The 12,307-nt window shown below is 59.7% G+C and overlaps 1 protein-coding gene across 1 annotated transcript in view; it reads right to left on the bottom strand.

The window, feature by feature from the left end:
- Positions 1 to 1,622: 1,622 nt before the first annotated feature.
- Positions 1,623 to 12,307, bottom strand: part of COL11A2 (collagen type XI alpha 2 chain) — a gene marked incomplete at its 3' end in the record, with an annotated part of 40,661 nt that continues 29,976 nt past the window's right edge. The window contains 11 exon segments of the mRNA XM_039519093.1: positions 1,623 to 1,674; positions 1,753 to 1,839; positions 1,941 to 2,048; positions 2,193 to 2,246; positions 3,183 to 3,236; positions 4,955 to 5,008; positions 5,304 to 5,585; positions 10,906 to 10,959; positions 11,044 to 11,106; positions 11,587 to 11,665; positions 11,754 to 11,805. Of these exon segments, the coding sequence (XP_039375027.1) occupies positions 1,623 to 1,674; positions 1,753 to 1,839; positions 1,941 to 2,048; positions 2,193 to 2,246; positions 3,183 to 3,236; positions 4,955 to 5,008; positions 5,304 to 5,585; positions 10,906 to 10,959; positions 11,044 to 11,106; positions 11,587 to 11,665; positions 11,754 to 11,805 (939 nt within the window).

Genomic DNA, 12,307 nt, shown 5'->3' with positions numbered 1-12,307 from the left:
ACTGTGGGGCCTCAGGTTCTGGCTGATACACTGTCTCCTGGCAACTAATGACCAGGCCCTTCCCCCTGCAAGGGGATGCTAAAGGTGGGGGAGAACAAAGGGATCAGGTGACCTCCTGGCCCGGGAAAGGAACAAAGCCCAGAGAAGAGGGGCTGGAGGGGGTCATAAACAGATAGTTAAGGGTTAAAGTCTCTTTTACCTGTAAAGGGTTAACAAGCTCAGTAACCTGATGAACACCTGACCAGAGGACCAATCAGGGGACAAGATAATTTCAAATTTCTGTGGAGGGAAGGCTTTGTCTGTGTCCTTTTTTTGAGTTGTGTGCTCTCTTTGGATCTAAGAGAGGCCAGACATGTCTCCAAGTTCTCCTGGAGTATTTCCTACTATCCAGTATAGTGAGTATTAGAAAGGCGAATTAATCTTCTAATTAATTTCTGCATATGCAATTGTGTGTTTGCTGGAGAAATATCTTTATTTCTGTTTGCTGTTACTTTGATTATTCTGAGAAAGGAGGAGTGGGGAAGCTCTCCAGGTTTATAAGCTAGACCCGGTATATTTTTATCCTGGTGTTACAGAGATAGTGTACTATCTTTCTTTCTTTCTTTTTTAATAAAATCCTTTTATTTTTAGAACCTGATTGATTTCTTCCCTTGTTTGGATTTTCAGAGGAAGGGGAGGGGGGAAAAGTGAATCCCTCTTTGTTTGATTCAAGGAGTTTGAATCAAGGTATCTCTCCCAAGGACAAGGGGAGGGGGAAGAAGGTGGGGGAAATGGATTATTTCCCTTTGTGTTAAGATCCAAGGAAGTTGGGATCTGTGTTCCCCAGGGAAAGTTTTTGGGGGAACAGGTAGTGTGTCAGACACTTAAAACTTGACTGGTGGCAGCAAGAACCAGATCTAAACTAGGATTTTAGTTTAGAGGAGTCCATGCAGGTCCCCATCTTGTGGACACTAAAGTTCAAAGTGGGGAATAAACCTATGACAGGGGGTTGTCAGTCTGGAGCTGGCTGGGGACAAGGAGTGAAGTGCAGACGTGGGGGTCTGGCTCACTGCCCCCCAGAATGGACCCGGCTGAGGGGTCCCGTTCCCTGTACCTACAAGCTCTGTGTTAGCCCCTGTTCCTGTCATCGAATAAACCTCTGTGTTACTGGCTGGCTGAGAGTCACGTCTGACTGCGCAGTGGGGGGGGGGGGTGCAGGACCCTGTGGCCCCCCCAGGACCCCGCCTGGGTGGACTCGCTGGGGGAAGCGCACGGAGGGGCAGGGGATGCTGAATGCTCCAAGGAGAGACCCAGGAGGTGAAGCCGTGGGAGCTTCTTGCCCTGCAGACAGGCTGCTCCGAGGGAGAGGAGGCTCCCCAGAGTCCTGCCTGGCTCGGTGGGGAGCAGTTCCAGAGCAGCGCCCGGGGACTCCGTGACACCCCCACAGCAGGGTCCCCCAACACTGCAGGACCGGGATCAGGGGTGAGGAGGGGTGGATCAGGGGTCGGAGGTTAGGGAGGAGGAGAGGGCTGATGGGGAGTGAGGGATGGGAGGGCAGAGAACAGTTGGGGAGGGGGGGCCTATGGGAATAGTTGAGGGGAAGGAGTTGGGGAGGGCTGGCGGGGGTCCCACATCATACTCACTGCAGGTCCTGGGGTCCGGCCGGCCCTCGTTCCCTTTCAGCCCCGTGCCACCCTGCGGGGAGATGCACTGGGCTGGGCCTGCGGGCACCGGGGACGGACGGGGAGCTTTGGCGGGGGGGCGGGTACTCACCGGGGTGCCGGGCAGCCCACGCTCACCGGGGAAACCGCGCAGTCCAGCCGGGCCGTCTTTCCCGAGGGCTCCCGGGGCCCGGGTCTCCTGCACCAGGGGAAGGAGAAGGAGGATTAGGTGGGTCCCCCACCCTGCTCCCTGCAGCACAGCGCCCCCTAGCGCTGCACTGGAGCATCACAGCTCCTTACCTTGGTTCCTTCTTTCCCAGAGGGTCCTGGCAAGCCCTGCTCTCCCGGGGGCCCGGGGGGCCCTGGGTGACCTCTCTCCCCCATCTGACCAGATTCCCCAGAAGCGCCCTAGTGCAGAGAGAGACAAGAAACAGTGAGAGACCTTCAGGGAATGGGCCAGACCCTTCGACCCCTGCCTCTTCCACCACCAGGGGGAGCTGCTGACGGCCGCTCCCAGCCCACCCGGGCACCCCCCACCACCCGGCTTCTTACCTGAGGTCCCACCACTCCTGGGGGGCCGGGGGGGCCCGTCTTGCCTTGGAAACCCTGAAAGACAGAGAGAGATGGGGGCATTAGCACAACTGAGCCACGGCAGATGGCTCTGCCCCCCACCCCCCGAGTGTAAGTGGAGAGTCACATAGGAGTGTGCGAGGAGCAACGCAGAAAAGTGTGAGGAGTAACCATGGTGAATCCAGAGTGTAACACATGCGTGTGTGAGGAGTAACCATGGTGAATCCAGAGTGTAATACGTGAGTGTGTGAGGAGTAACCATGGTGAATCCAGAGTGTAATACGCGAGTGTGTGAGTAATGTGGGGGTAACCAGAGACTAACACTGGAGTATGTGAGGAGTAATGCAGGAGTATCCAGAATGTAATACATCAGTATACAAGGATTAAAATGGGAATATCCTGAGAGTTACACGGGAGTAAGAGAGTAGTAAAGTGGGAGTAACCAAGAGTAACAGCAGAGTGAACAGAGAGCAATGTGCGAGAGAGGAGTAATGCAGGAGTAACCAGAGTGCAATGCAGGAGTGAGAGAGGAATAATACAGGAGTATCCAGAGAGTAATATGTGAGCAACCAGAATGCAAAGCGGGTGTGAAAGAGGAGTAACAGGAGTATCCAAAGCGTAACATAGAAGCATGTGAGGGGTAACACAGGAGTATCCAGAGAGTAATGTGGGAGTAATTTGGGGTAACATGGGAGTAACCAAAGAGTAATGCCAGAGTATGTGAGGTGTAATATGAGAGTAACACGAGCGTAATCAGAGAGTAACAGGGGAGTAAGAAAGGAGTCACGGGGAATAATCAGAAAGTAACAAGGTACTATGTGAGGAGTAATGAGGGAGTTTCCAGAGGTAGTCTGGAGTTACTTAGGTGTAACCTGGGAGGAACCAGAGTGTAACACGGGAGGAACCCCTGAGTAACACAGGGATAAGAGAAAAGTATCTGAAGCCTAACAGTGCAGTAACAGAGACACGTACAACTTCTCCTCGCTGACCGGGGTGCCCGGGAAGCCCGTCCTTGCCAGGGGGGCCCTGTGGGGAGAAAAACGGAGAGGTCAGTGGGGCAGGGAGAGATCACAGAGGAGGGAACTGGGGAGCAGTCAGGAGGGCAGGGGGAGCCAGCTGGGGAGCCGGGGAGAAGGCAGGTGGGAATGGCAATGGGAGAGGGCTGGGATGCAGGCAGGGCGGCTGGGGGCAGGTGGGGGTAGCTTGGATGCAGGGGGACTGAGGAGCCGGCAGGGGTTGGGGAGCAGGTGGGGGTAGCTGGGATGCAGGGGCTGAGGAGCCGGCAGGGGTTGGGGAGCAGGTGGGGTAGCTTGGATGTGGGGAGGGGCTGAGGAGCCGGCAGGGCAGCTGGGGAGCAGGTGGGGTAGCTTGGATGTGGGGCTGAGGAGCCAGCAGGGGCTGGGGGCAGGTGGGGTAGCTTGGATGGAGGGGAGGAGGCTGAGGGGCCGGCAGGGGCTGGGAGCAGGTGGGGGTAGCTTGGATGCAGGGGCTGAGGAGCCGGCAGGGGCTGGAGAGCAGGTGGGGTAGCTTGGATGCAGAGGGGGCTGAGGAGCCTGCAGGGAGGCTGGGGAGCACGTGGGGTAGCTTGGATGTGGCGGGGCTGAGGAGCTGGCAGGGGCTGGGGTAGGTGGGGGTAGCTTGGATGCGGGGAGGGGGCTGGGGAGCCGGGAGGGCTGGGGAGCAGGTGGGGGTAGCTTGGATGCGGGGAGGGGGCTGGGGAGCCGGGAGGGAGCTGGGGAGCAGGTGGGGGTAGCTTGGATGCAGGGGGCTGAGGAGCCTGCAGGGGCTGGGGGCAGGTGGGGGTAGCTTGGATGCAGGGGCTGAGGGGCCGGCAGGGGGCTGGGGAGCAGGTGGGGGTAGCGTGGATGCAGAGGGAGCGGGAGGCTGAGGAGCTGGCAGGGGCTGGGAGCAGGTTGGGGTAGCTTGGATGGGGAGGAGGCTGAGGAGCCGGCAGGGGCTGGGGAGCAGGTGGGGGTAGCTTGGATGCAGGGGGCTGAGGAGCCGGCAGGGGCTGGGGAGCAGGTGGGGTAGCTTGGATGCGGGGGCTGAGGAGTCGGCAGGGGCTGGGGAGCAGGTGGGGTAGCTTGGATGCAGGGGCTGAGGAGCCAGCAGGAGGCTGGGGGCAGGTGGGGTAGCTTGGATGCGGGGGCTGAGGAGTCGGCAGGGGCTGGGGAGCAGGTGGGGTAGCTTGGATGGGGGAGGAGGCTGAGGAGCCGGCAGGGGCTGGGGAGCAGGTGGGGGTAGCTTGGATGCGGGGAGGGGCTGAGGAGTCGGCAGGGGCTGGGGCAGGTGGGGTAGCTTGGATGCAGGGGCTGAGGAGCCAGCAGGGGCTGGGGCAGGTGGGGGTAGCTTGGATGCGGGAGGGGCTGAGGAGCCGGCAGGGGCTGGGGAGCAGGTGGGGTAGCTTGGATGGGGGAGGAGGCTGAGGAGTCGGCAGGGGCTGGGGGCAGGTGGGGTAGCTTGGATGCAGGGGCTGAGGCCAGCAGGGGCTGGGGGCAGGTGGGGGTAGCTTGGATGCAGGGGCTGAGGAGCCAGCAGGGGCTGGGGGCAGGTGGGGGTAGCTTGGATGCGGGAGGAGGCTGAGGAGTCGGCAGGGGGCTGGGGGCAGGTGGGGGTAGCTTGGATGCAGGGGGGGGCTGAGGAGCCAGCAGGGGGCTGGGGGCAGGTGGGGGTAGCTTGGATGCGGGGAGGGGCTGGGGGCAGGCAGAGGGGCTGGGAGCCAGTAGCTAGGGCACGTTACTCACCGGTGGCCCTTTGGGTCCGGGGAAGCCGTTTGGCCCCTGGGGGCCCGGGAGTCCCTGTGGAGAGCAGAGCGGAGGTTAGGGGCTGGGGGCAGGGAGAACAATGCCCGGCCGTGGGGACACCAGCACGGCCAGGGCCAGCCATAGCGAGCGGGGCCAGGCCAGTGTTGTACCGGGAGCTCGACTGCACAAAACCAGCCATGTCGCACTGCAGTGACCCGCCCCTTGCACCGGGAACTGCTGAGGCTGCTGCGCACTGTGCCGAGCCCAGCAGCCGTGACTGGGGCCGTGCGAGCATCGCACTGCAGGGACACGCCCCTCGCCCCAGGCAACTGCCGAGGTTGCTGCGCACCGTGCCGGGCCCAGCAGCCGTGACTGGGGCCGTGCGAGCATCACACTGCAGTGACCCGCCCCTCGCACCGGGAACTGCGGAGGCTGCTGCGCACCGTGCCGAGCCCAGCAGCCGTGACTGGGGCCGTGCGAGCATCGCACTGCAGTGACCCGCCCTCGCACCAGGGAACTGCTGAGACTGCTGAGCACTGTGCCGGGCCCAGCAGCCGTGACTGGGCCCGTGCGAGCTTCGCACTGCAGTGACCCGCCCCTCGCACCAGGGAACTGCTGAGGCTGCTGCGTACTGTGACGAGCCCAGCAGCCGTGACTGGGGCCGTGAGAGCAAAGCACTGCAGTGACCCGCCTCGCACCAACAAATCGCTGCGGCTCCGTGCAGCCGGTCTGGAGCCGGCTCATGGAGAGACAGAACAGTGCTAGCGACGCTCGGACAGGGCAGGCTGGATGAGGCCCAGCGGTGGTGAGCAGAGGCCTAGTGCGAGTGTTGCACTAATGTGACCCATGACTGGCACAGCTGTCGCACAGGGCCCTGGAGAGGTGAACAGGAATGGGCACAAGGCAGGTCAGGCTGCATGAGGCCCAGCAGTGGTGTGCCAGGCCCAGCTGGTGCAGCGAAGGGCGGCGCCCAGTGTGACGTTATTGATATAAACTGGGACCATATAGAACATGGTTTGCAACCAAGGTCCTGTAGTGGCACCAAATCTTATGTAAAGGGGTCATATAAGGTGTCTAAGACCAGGTTCTGGGTTGCTGGTGATGATTATGCTGTCTGTATGTCTGTGTATCATTTTGTAGTTGAAGTTATAAGTATTGGCTCTATACTGTCTGTATTTCAAATTTGTGCTCTGCTTCTGGGTGACACCCCAGACAAGTTGGTGTTAGCTCTGCCTAGCCTGCTTGATGGCCCATTAAGGATCATCAGCTACACGATTAACCCATGGAGAGAAAGCAGATATGCCTTGTAACTCAGCAAAGTATGCAGGGACTTGCCCATGTGACTGCAGACTCCATTTTGCTGTAATTTTCCACAGAAAGAACAGAGAGGTGTTCTTATACCTGGAAAATCTATACAAGGCTGATGCCTCATCTCCATCTTGTCTTCAATCCGGCTTCTTACCTCTGGAGGAACTTTGCTACAAACTGTAAAAGCAGCAAACTGAAGCTCTGAACAAAGGACTAAACGACCCATCCCAACTGGGGATGTTCTCCAGAGACTTGACTTAAACCTGCAGTTTGCTCCATCACTGCTACAAGCCTGAACTAAGAACTTTGCCATCACTGGATGGAATTGATTCCATTTAACCAATTCTAGCTCTCATCTCTACCTTTTTCCTTTTGTAAATAAACCTTTAGATTTTAGATTCTAAAGGATTGGCAACAGCGTGATTTGTGGGTAAGATCTGATGTGTATATTGACCTGGGTCTGGGGCTTGGTCCTTTGGGATGGAGAGAATCTTTTTCTTTTACTGGGGTGTTGGTTTTCATAACCATTCATCCCCAGGACGAGTGGCACTGGTGGTGATACTGGGAGACTGGAGTGTCTGAGGGAATTGCTTGTGTGACTTGTGGTTGGCCAGTGGGGTGAGACCAAAGTCCTTTTTGTCTGGCTGGTTTGGTTTGCCTTAGAGGTGGAAAAACCCCAGCCTAGGGCTGTGACTGCCCTGTTTGAGCAATTAGTCCTGATTTGGCACTCTCAGTTGGGTCCCGCCAGAACAGCATCGTCACACCCGGTACTCCAGGGCTCTGTGCACACCCAGGTCCCCCCAATGCCACCCACACTCACCCTTTCCCCGAGAGCCATGAGGGCCAGCCAATGCCAGAGGTGCCCTGAGTGGGAGACAAATGTGTGAGAGGCCAACCAGGAGCACATCCTTCCAACACACTGACTTCACAGGCAGACGCAGGGACATTTCATCCTGTGCAAGCACACACACCCATTCTCACACTCACACACACTCGGATGTACACAGACACCCGCAAAGAGAGAGACAGAGACACACACATAGACACATGGGACACGCAGACACAAAATGGGGACACACACACAGGGACAGACACGTGACAGACACAGACGGGACACACACAGGATGACACACAGAGATACAGACGGGACACACACACACACGGACAGACAGAGACACACACAGACACATGGGGACACACACACAGGACAGACACAGACGGGACACACACAGAGACACATGGGGACACACACACACACACACACGACAGACAGGAGACACAAGCACACACACAAAGGAACACATTCAGCCTTGCACGCTTGCACGCCCAGAGCCTGCTCAGGCCTGCGCTGATTTGAGCTCCCGCCTGCAGCCCTCACCCTGCGACACACTGGGCCCCATCCCACCCCAACCCGACATTCAGACAGACAGAGCAGACCCGGAGCCCCAGCCCCCACCTTCGCCCCTAGCTCGCAGTGGCTCCTCGCGCCCCGCTGGGCCCCTGGGACCCCATGGGAGGAGATGAGACAAGAAGGCGGAGTGAGTGTCACGAGCCCTGGCTCTGCCTCCCCTCCCATCCTCCAACCCCCCACTTCCTGGGGCAGAACCCCAGCAACTCACACACAGTGCCCTGAGGGCATTCATAAGGATCTCCCAGGGGTGGAAGCGGCAGACTGGAGAGGACCCACCAGCCACGTAGGATGCGGATGGACATGACCCCAGCCCTGGTGGGAATGCTGGAAACTCCCAACCCCAGATGGGAGGATTAAGGAGTGGTATGGGTGGAGAGGAGCATTTGCCCCTCACCAGAGAGGGGCCTGTGTCCGAGGCCCTGTGCCAACGCGGGGTGGAGCCTGAGAGGACATATCAAAGTATGAGCTCAAGCTGGGGAGTGAGCCCCATGGCGAGGCTGGCCCCAGTGGTCTGGCTGGCCCCAGGGTCCTCATGGGCATGACCTCACTGGGACAGGGTGAGGGGGGGTCTCCATAGGAGGGCAGGGGCCGGAATGGAGAGGAGCCTGCACTGGGCACGGATGGGATGGATGGATGGATGGATGGATGGATGGATATGGATGGATGGATGGATGGACGGATTTGATGAACAGGACGACAGAAGAAATGTGGATGGGAGAAGGAGGGGATGGCGGTTTGAGATGGAGAAAGCGGAGGGTTGGATGTGATAGAGCAGATGAAGAAGGACGTGGATTGAGGGGAACTGGGGTGGAGGATCAGGGGCAGGGATGGGAGGACAGAGGGGTGGATGGATGGACAGGACCGATGAGAAGAGACGGATCGAGGGATTGGGATGGAGGATTGGGGGTGATGGGAGTACAGAGGGGTGGATGGATGGATGGAGAAACAGGAGGAAGAAGAATGGACAGACAGATGAGAAGGACGGATCAAGGGATTGGATGGAGGACTGAGGCAGGGATGGAGGATGGAGGCTGGAGCACGCATGACTTATGAGGAGAGGCTGAGGAACTGGGATTGTTTAGTCTGCAGAAGAGAAGAATGAGGGGGATTTGATAGCTGCTTTCCAACTACCTGATAGGGAGTTACAAAGAGGATGGATCTAGACTGTTCTCAGTGGTAGAAGATGACAGAACAAGGAGCAATGGTCTCAAGTTGCAGTGGGGAGGCTTAGGTTGGATATTAGGAAACACTATTTCCCTAGGAGGTGGTGAAGCACTGGAATGGGTTCCCTAGGAGGTGGTGAATCTCCTTCCTTAGAGGTTTTAAGGTCAGGCTTGACAAAGCCCTGGCTGGGATGATTTAGTTAGGCCTGGTCCTGCTTTGAGCAGGGGTTGACTAGATACCTCCTGAGGTCCCTTCCAACCCTGAGATTCTATGATTCTATGAGGGTCAGACAGATGTGGAGAGATGGATCGTGGGATTGGGACGGAGGACTAGGGAGGATGGGAGGGATGGATGGAAGGAGAACACAGATGGAGGATGGACAGATGTGGAGAGAGATGGTGTGACAAAGTGGGGGTTTTCCTTGTTTTTCTGTGTTTCCCAGTAGGTTGCATGCAGGGAGACTCAGTGTCCCTAGGTTACTGGTTTAACGAGAGAGGGGAGAGGGAGTTTGCTTGGGACACAGGACCGGAGAGGGAACTCAGGACCCCAGCGACCAGTGACCTGGTGACCGAAAGACGCAGCTCAGGAGTCGCAGCTGGTTCATGCCAGTGGGGACAATGGGCTGTGGGAAGGGACCTCGGTGACCTGACCAGCGGCTCCAGCCAGAGGGGCCAGAGGGGGCTGAGAGAAGAGCAGACCCAGGCCTTCCATTTACGACCCTGTTTCCTGGAGAGAAGCCAATGGACAGAGGCGGTGTTGGGGCCGGGCATGGCGGAGGCCCAGCTGGGAAGCAGGGGGCTCTGGGCTGGAGAGGGGAGTAGCAGAGCCCCCTGGCTGCAGGGGACTGGGATGTGCTGGGCTGACAGAGGCCAGGCCTGAGGCCCGGAGAGGTTTCACTGTGCACAGGTTCAACTCTCAATAAAACCCTCCTGTTTTATGCTGGCTGAGAGTCGCTCCGGTCTAGAGAATGGGGAGGGGCAGGGAGGCGGGAAATCTCAACCCTCAGGGTTAGGAGGCCCTGGGGGTCCAGGAGCGAGGGGACTCCTGAGGGGCCCATGGCAGAGACAGAGCGTGCTGAGGCTCAGAGAGGTGCTCACGGCTCCAGGAGGTGGAGGCCTGAAGCCCGGGAGAGAGGGGACCCCGGAGAAGGGCTGTCGCACTGGAAGGGGCACCTTCACGGGGCCACGAAGTGGGCACAGCCTGTCAGTCCGTGACACAGATGGATTGGGTGGAGGGAGGATGAAATGCGTGGGCCAGAGACTTGGCTGCAGTAACCCCCACCTCCCTCCCACACTCACGAGGGCCGCGCTCACCCGGGGCTGGGCTTCTGGATAGACCCTGCAACAGAGAGAGTCAGTGAGACACAGCCAGGGCATGGGCACCATGGGAGAACTCTCAGCCATGGGGGCCAGGGCCCTGCCGGACCGCTGGCACACCCACTCCATGGGAAACACAGAGAGACACCCCGCCCCACTCCAGACCAGCCAGGGACCCCTCAGCCAGCCAGGGCCTGGCAGGCACCCCTAACAGCCACCCCTGGGACCCGCCACCCAGAACCCAACCCCCTCCCAGCCCCCCATAAAGACCCCCATCCATGGCTCTTGCAGGGCCCCCATCCCCACAGAACTTGCACAGGGGATCCCCAATCCAGGGGTCTACAGGAGACCCAGCCCATAGGACACCCCCCCCAAGGACACCTATTACGCAGCTCTACAGGGACCCCCCAATTCCAACTCCCATGGGGACCCCACCCAGGGCTTTGCAGGCACCCCACCTGTGAACCACCACCCCTTTAGAACATCCATGGAAGACCCTCCCCACCCCCCAACAGCCTCTCACTCTACCTGGCCCCACCAGTAAGTCCCAGTTCCGATCCATCCCTGGTGGGGGTTGGGTTAAAGTCAGCCACCCAGCAGGACCTGCACCCCCCTCAGATCCCCCAACAGTTTCCACGTGGGGATGCACTCCCTGCGGAGGGAAGCATGGACCCCACTCCACCGGGGGCAGTGGGGAGCTGTGCACTGAGGCTGGGGGAGCCATACTGAGGGAGTGATGGAGAATTACTCACCCGAGCACCCTTCTCACCATTGGTGCCAGGGAGATCCAGGAAGCCCTGAGATCCCTGCGGAGAGGAAGGAGATGGGGTTAAGGGAGTGCAGAGGGGCAGAGGGGAGCAGGAGGGAGACTCACCGTCCACAGCGCTCACCTTCGGGCCTTGCCGTTTTTCACCCTGGGTATCCGGAGAAGACCTGGTCACGCCCAGCTTCCCCTGCAGAGAGAGAGAGAGAGAGAGAGAGAGATGGGGTTAGGGGATGGGACACCGGGCCTTTCCCCACTTGGGGCGCTGCTTCTCCGTCAGCCCCAGGGTAAGGACTGGCTGTTCAGGGGCAGAGGAATGGGATGCAGGGCCTTTCCCCACTTGGGGTGTCCGGCTCCCAGCCGGCCCAGGGTGAGGGGCGCTGGCTGTTCGGGGCAGGAATGGGACGGATAGAGCCCACTTGGGCGCGGCTCCCATCCGGCCCCAGGGTGGGGCTGGCTGTTCAGGGGACAGGGAATGGGACACGGGCCTTTCCCACTCTGGGGGCCCGGCTCCCCATCCGGCCCCAGGGCAGGACTGGCTGGCTCAGGGGGCAGGAACAGGCGCACATGGTCAGGGCCCGACCTCCTCATGCTCGGCTGCCCAGTCCTGCCCCCGCATGGTGCCCGGCTCTCACCTTCTCTCCCACCAGTCCAAGGGGACCCGGGTCACCCGAGGTCCGGTCGACGCCTTTGGGACCTTCCGGTCCATCCTCTCCTCTGCTCCTGGGACACCCACCTCGCGCCTGCGGCTAGAGACGACGAGAGGGTGGAGTGAGACTGGCATCGCCAGGAGCAGGCTGGCAGCGAGGGTGGGGGCTCCGGGCACAAGAGCCTTACCTCTGTCTCCCTTTCACCGAAGTCACCTTTGAACCCGGGAATCCGTCCTCCCCTGCACAGACAGACAGACCGGAGACAGTCAGACAGCCAGAGGAAAGGAGTGGTGAGCAGTCTCAGGCTGGGTCTGACCTCCTGTATATCACAGAGCCACCCAGGCCCCCCCCGCCCCCGCCCCGCACACTAACCCAGCCCGAAATGAGACCCAAGTGCACAGCCCCTGGGAGACTCGGCTGTTACCTGCCTCAGACTGAGAACCGGGGTGGGGCGAGGGGCACCAGAGCCCGAGGCTCTGCCATGGCAGAGAAAGGGTTAAGTGAGAGACACCCCCTCCCACAGATAATCCTGGCCAGTGACCTGCCCCAGGCTGCAGGGAAAGTGAGAACCCCAAGTCACACTGCCAGTCTGAGGGAGCAGGGGGAGAGGGAATTTCCCCCAACCCCACCCACAGCGATCAGCTACACCCTGAGCATGGGTGCAAGGACCAGCCAGCCACGCCCGTGGCTGAGATAATGCTGGGTGCCCCCTCAGCACCCGGGCCCCCCACCCAGTTCCTA

The sequence above is a fragment of the Mauremys reevesii genome, unplaced genomic scaffold, assembly GCF_016161935.1.
Source record: "Mauremys reevesii isolate NIE-2019 unplaced genomic scaffold, ASM1616193v1 Contig82, whole genome shotgun sequence".
Lineage (NCBI taxonomy): Eukaryota > Metazoa > Chordata > Testudines > Geoemydidae > Mauremys > Mauremys reevesii.
Note: the sequence above shows the minus strand (reverse complement) of the source record. Positions and strands in the feature narration are given on the sequence as shown.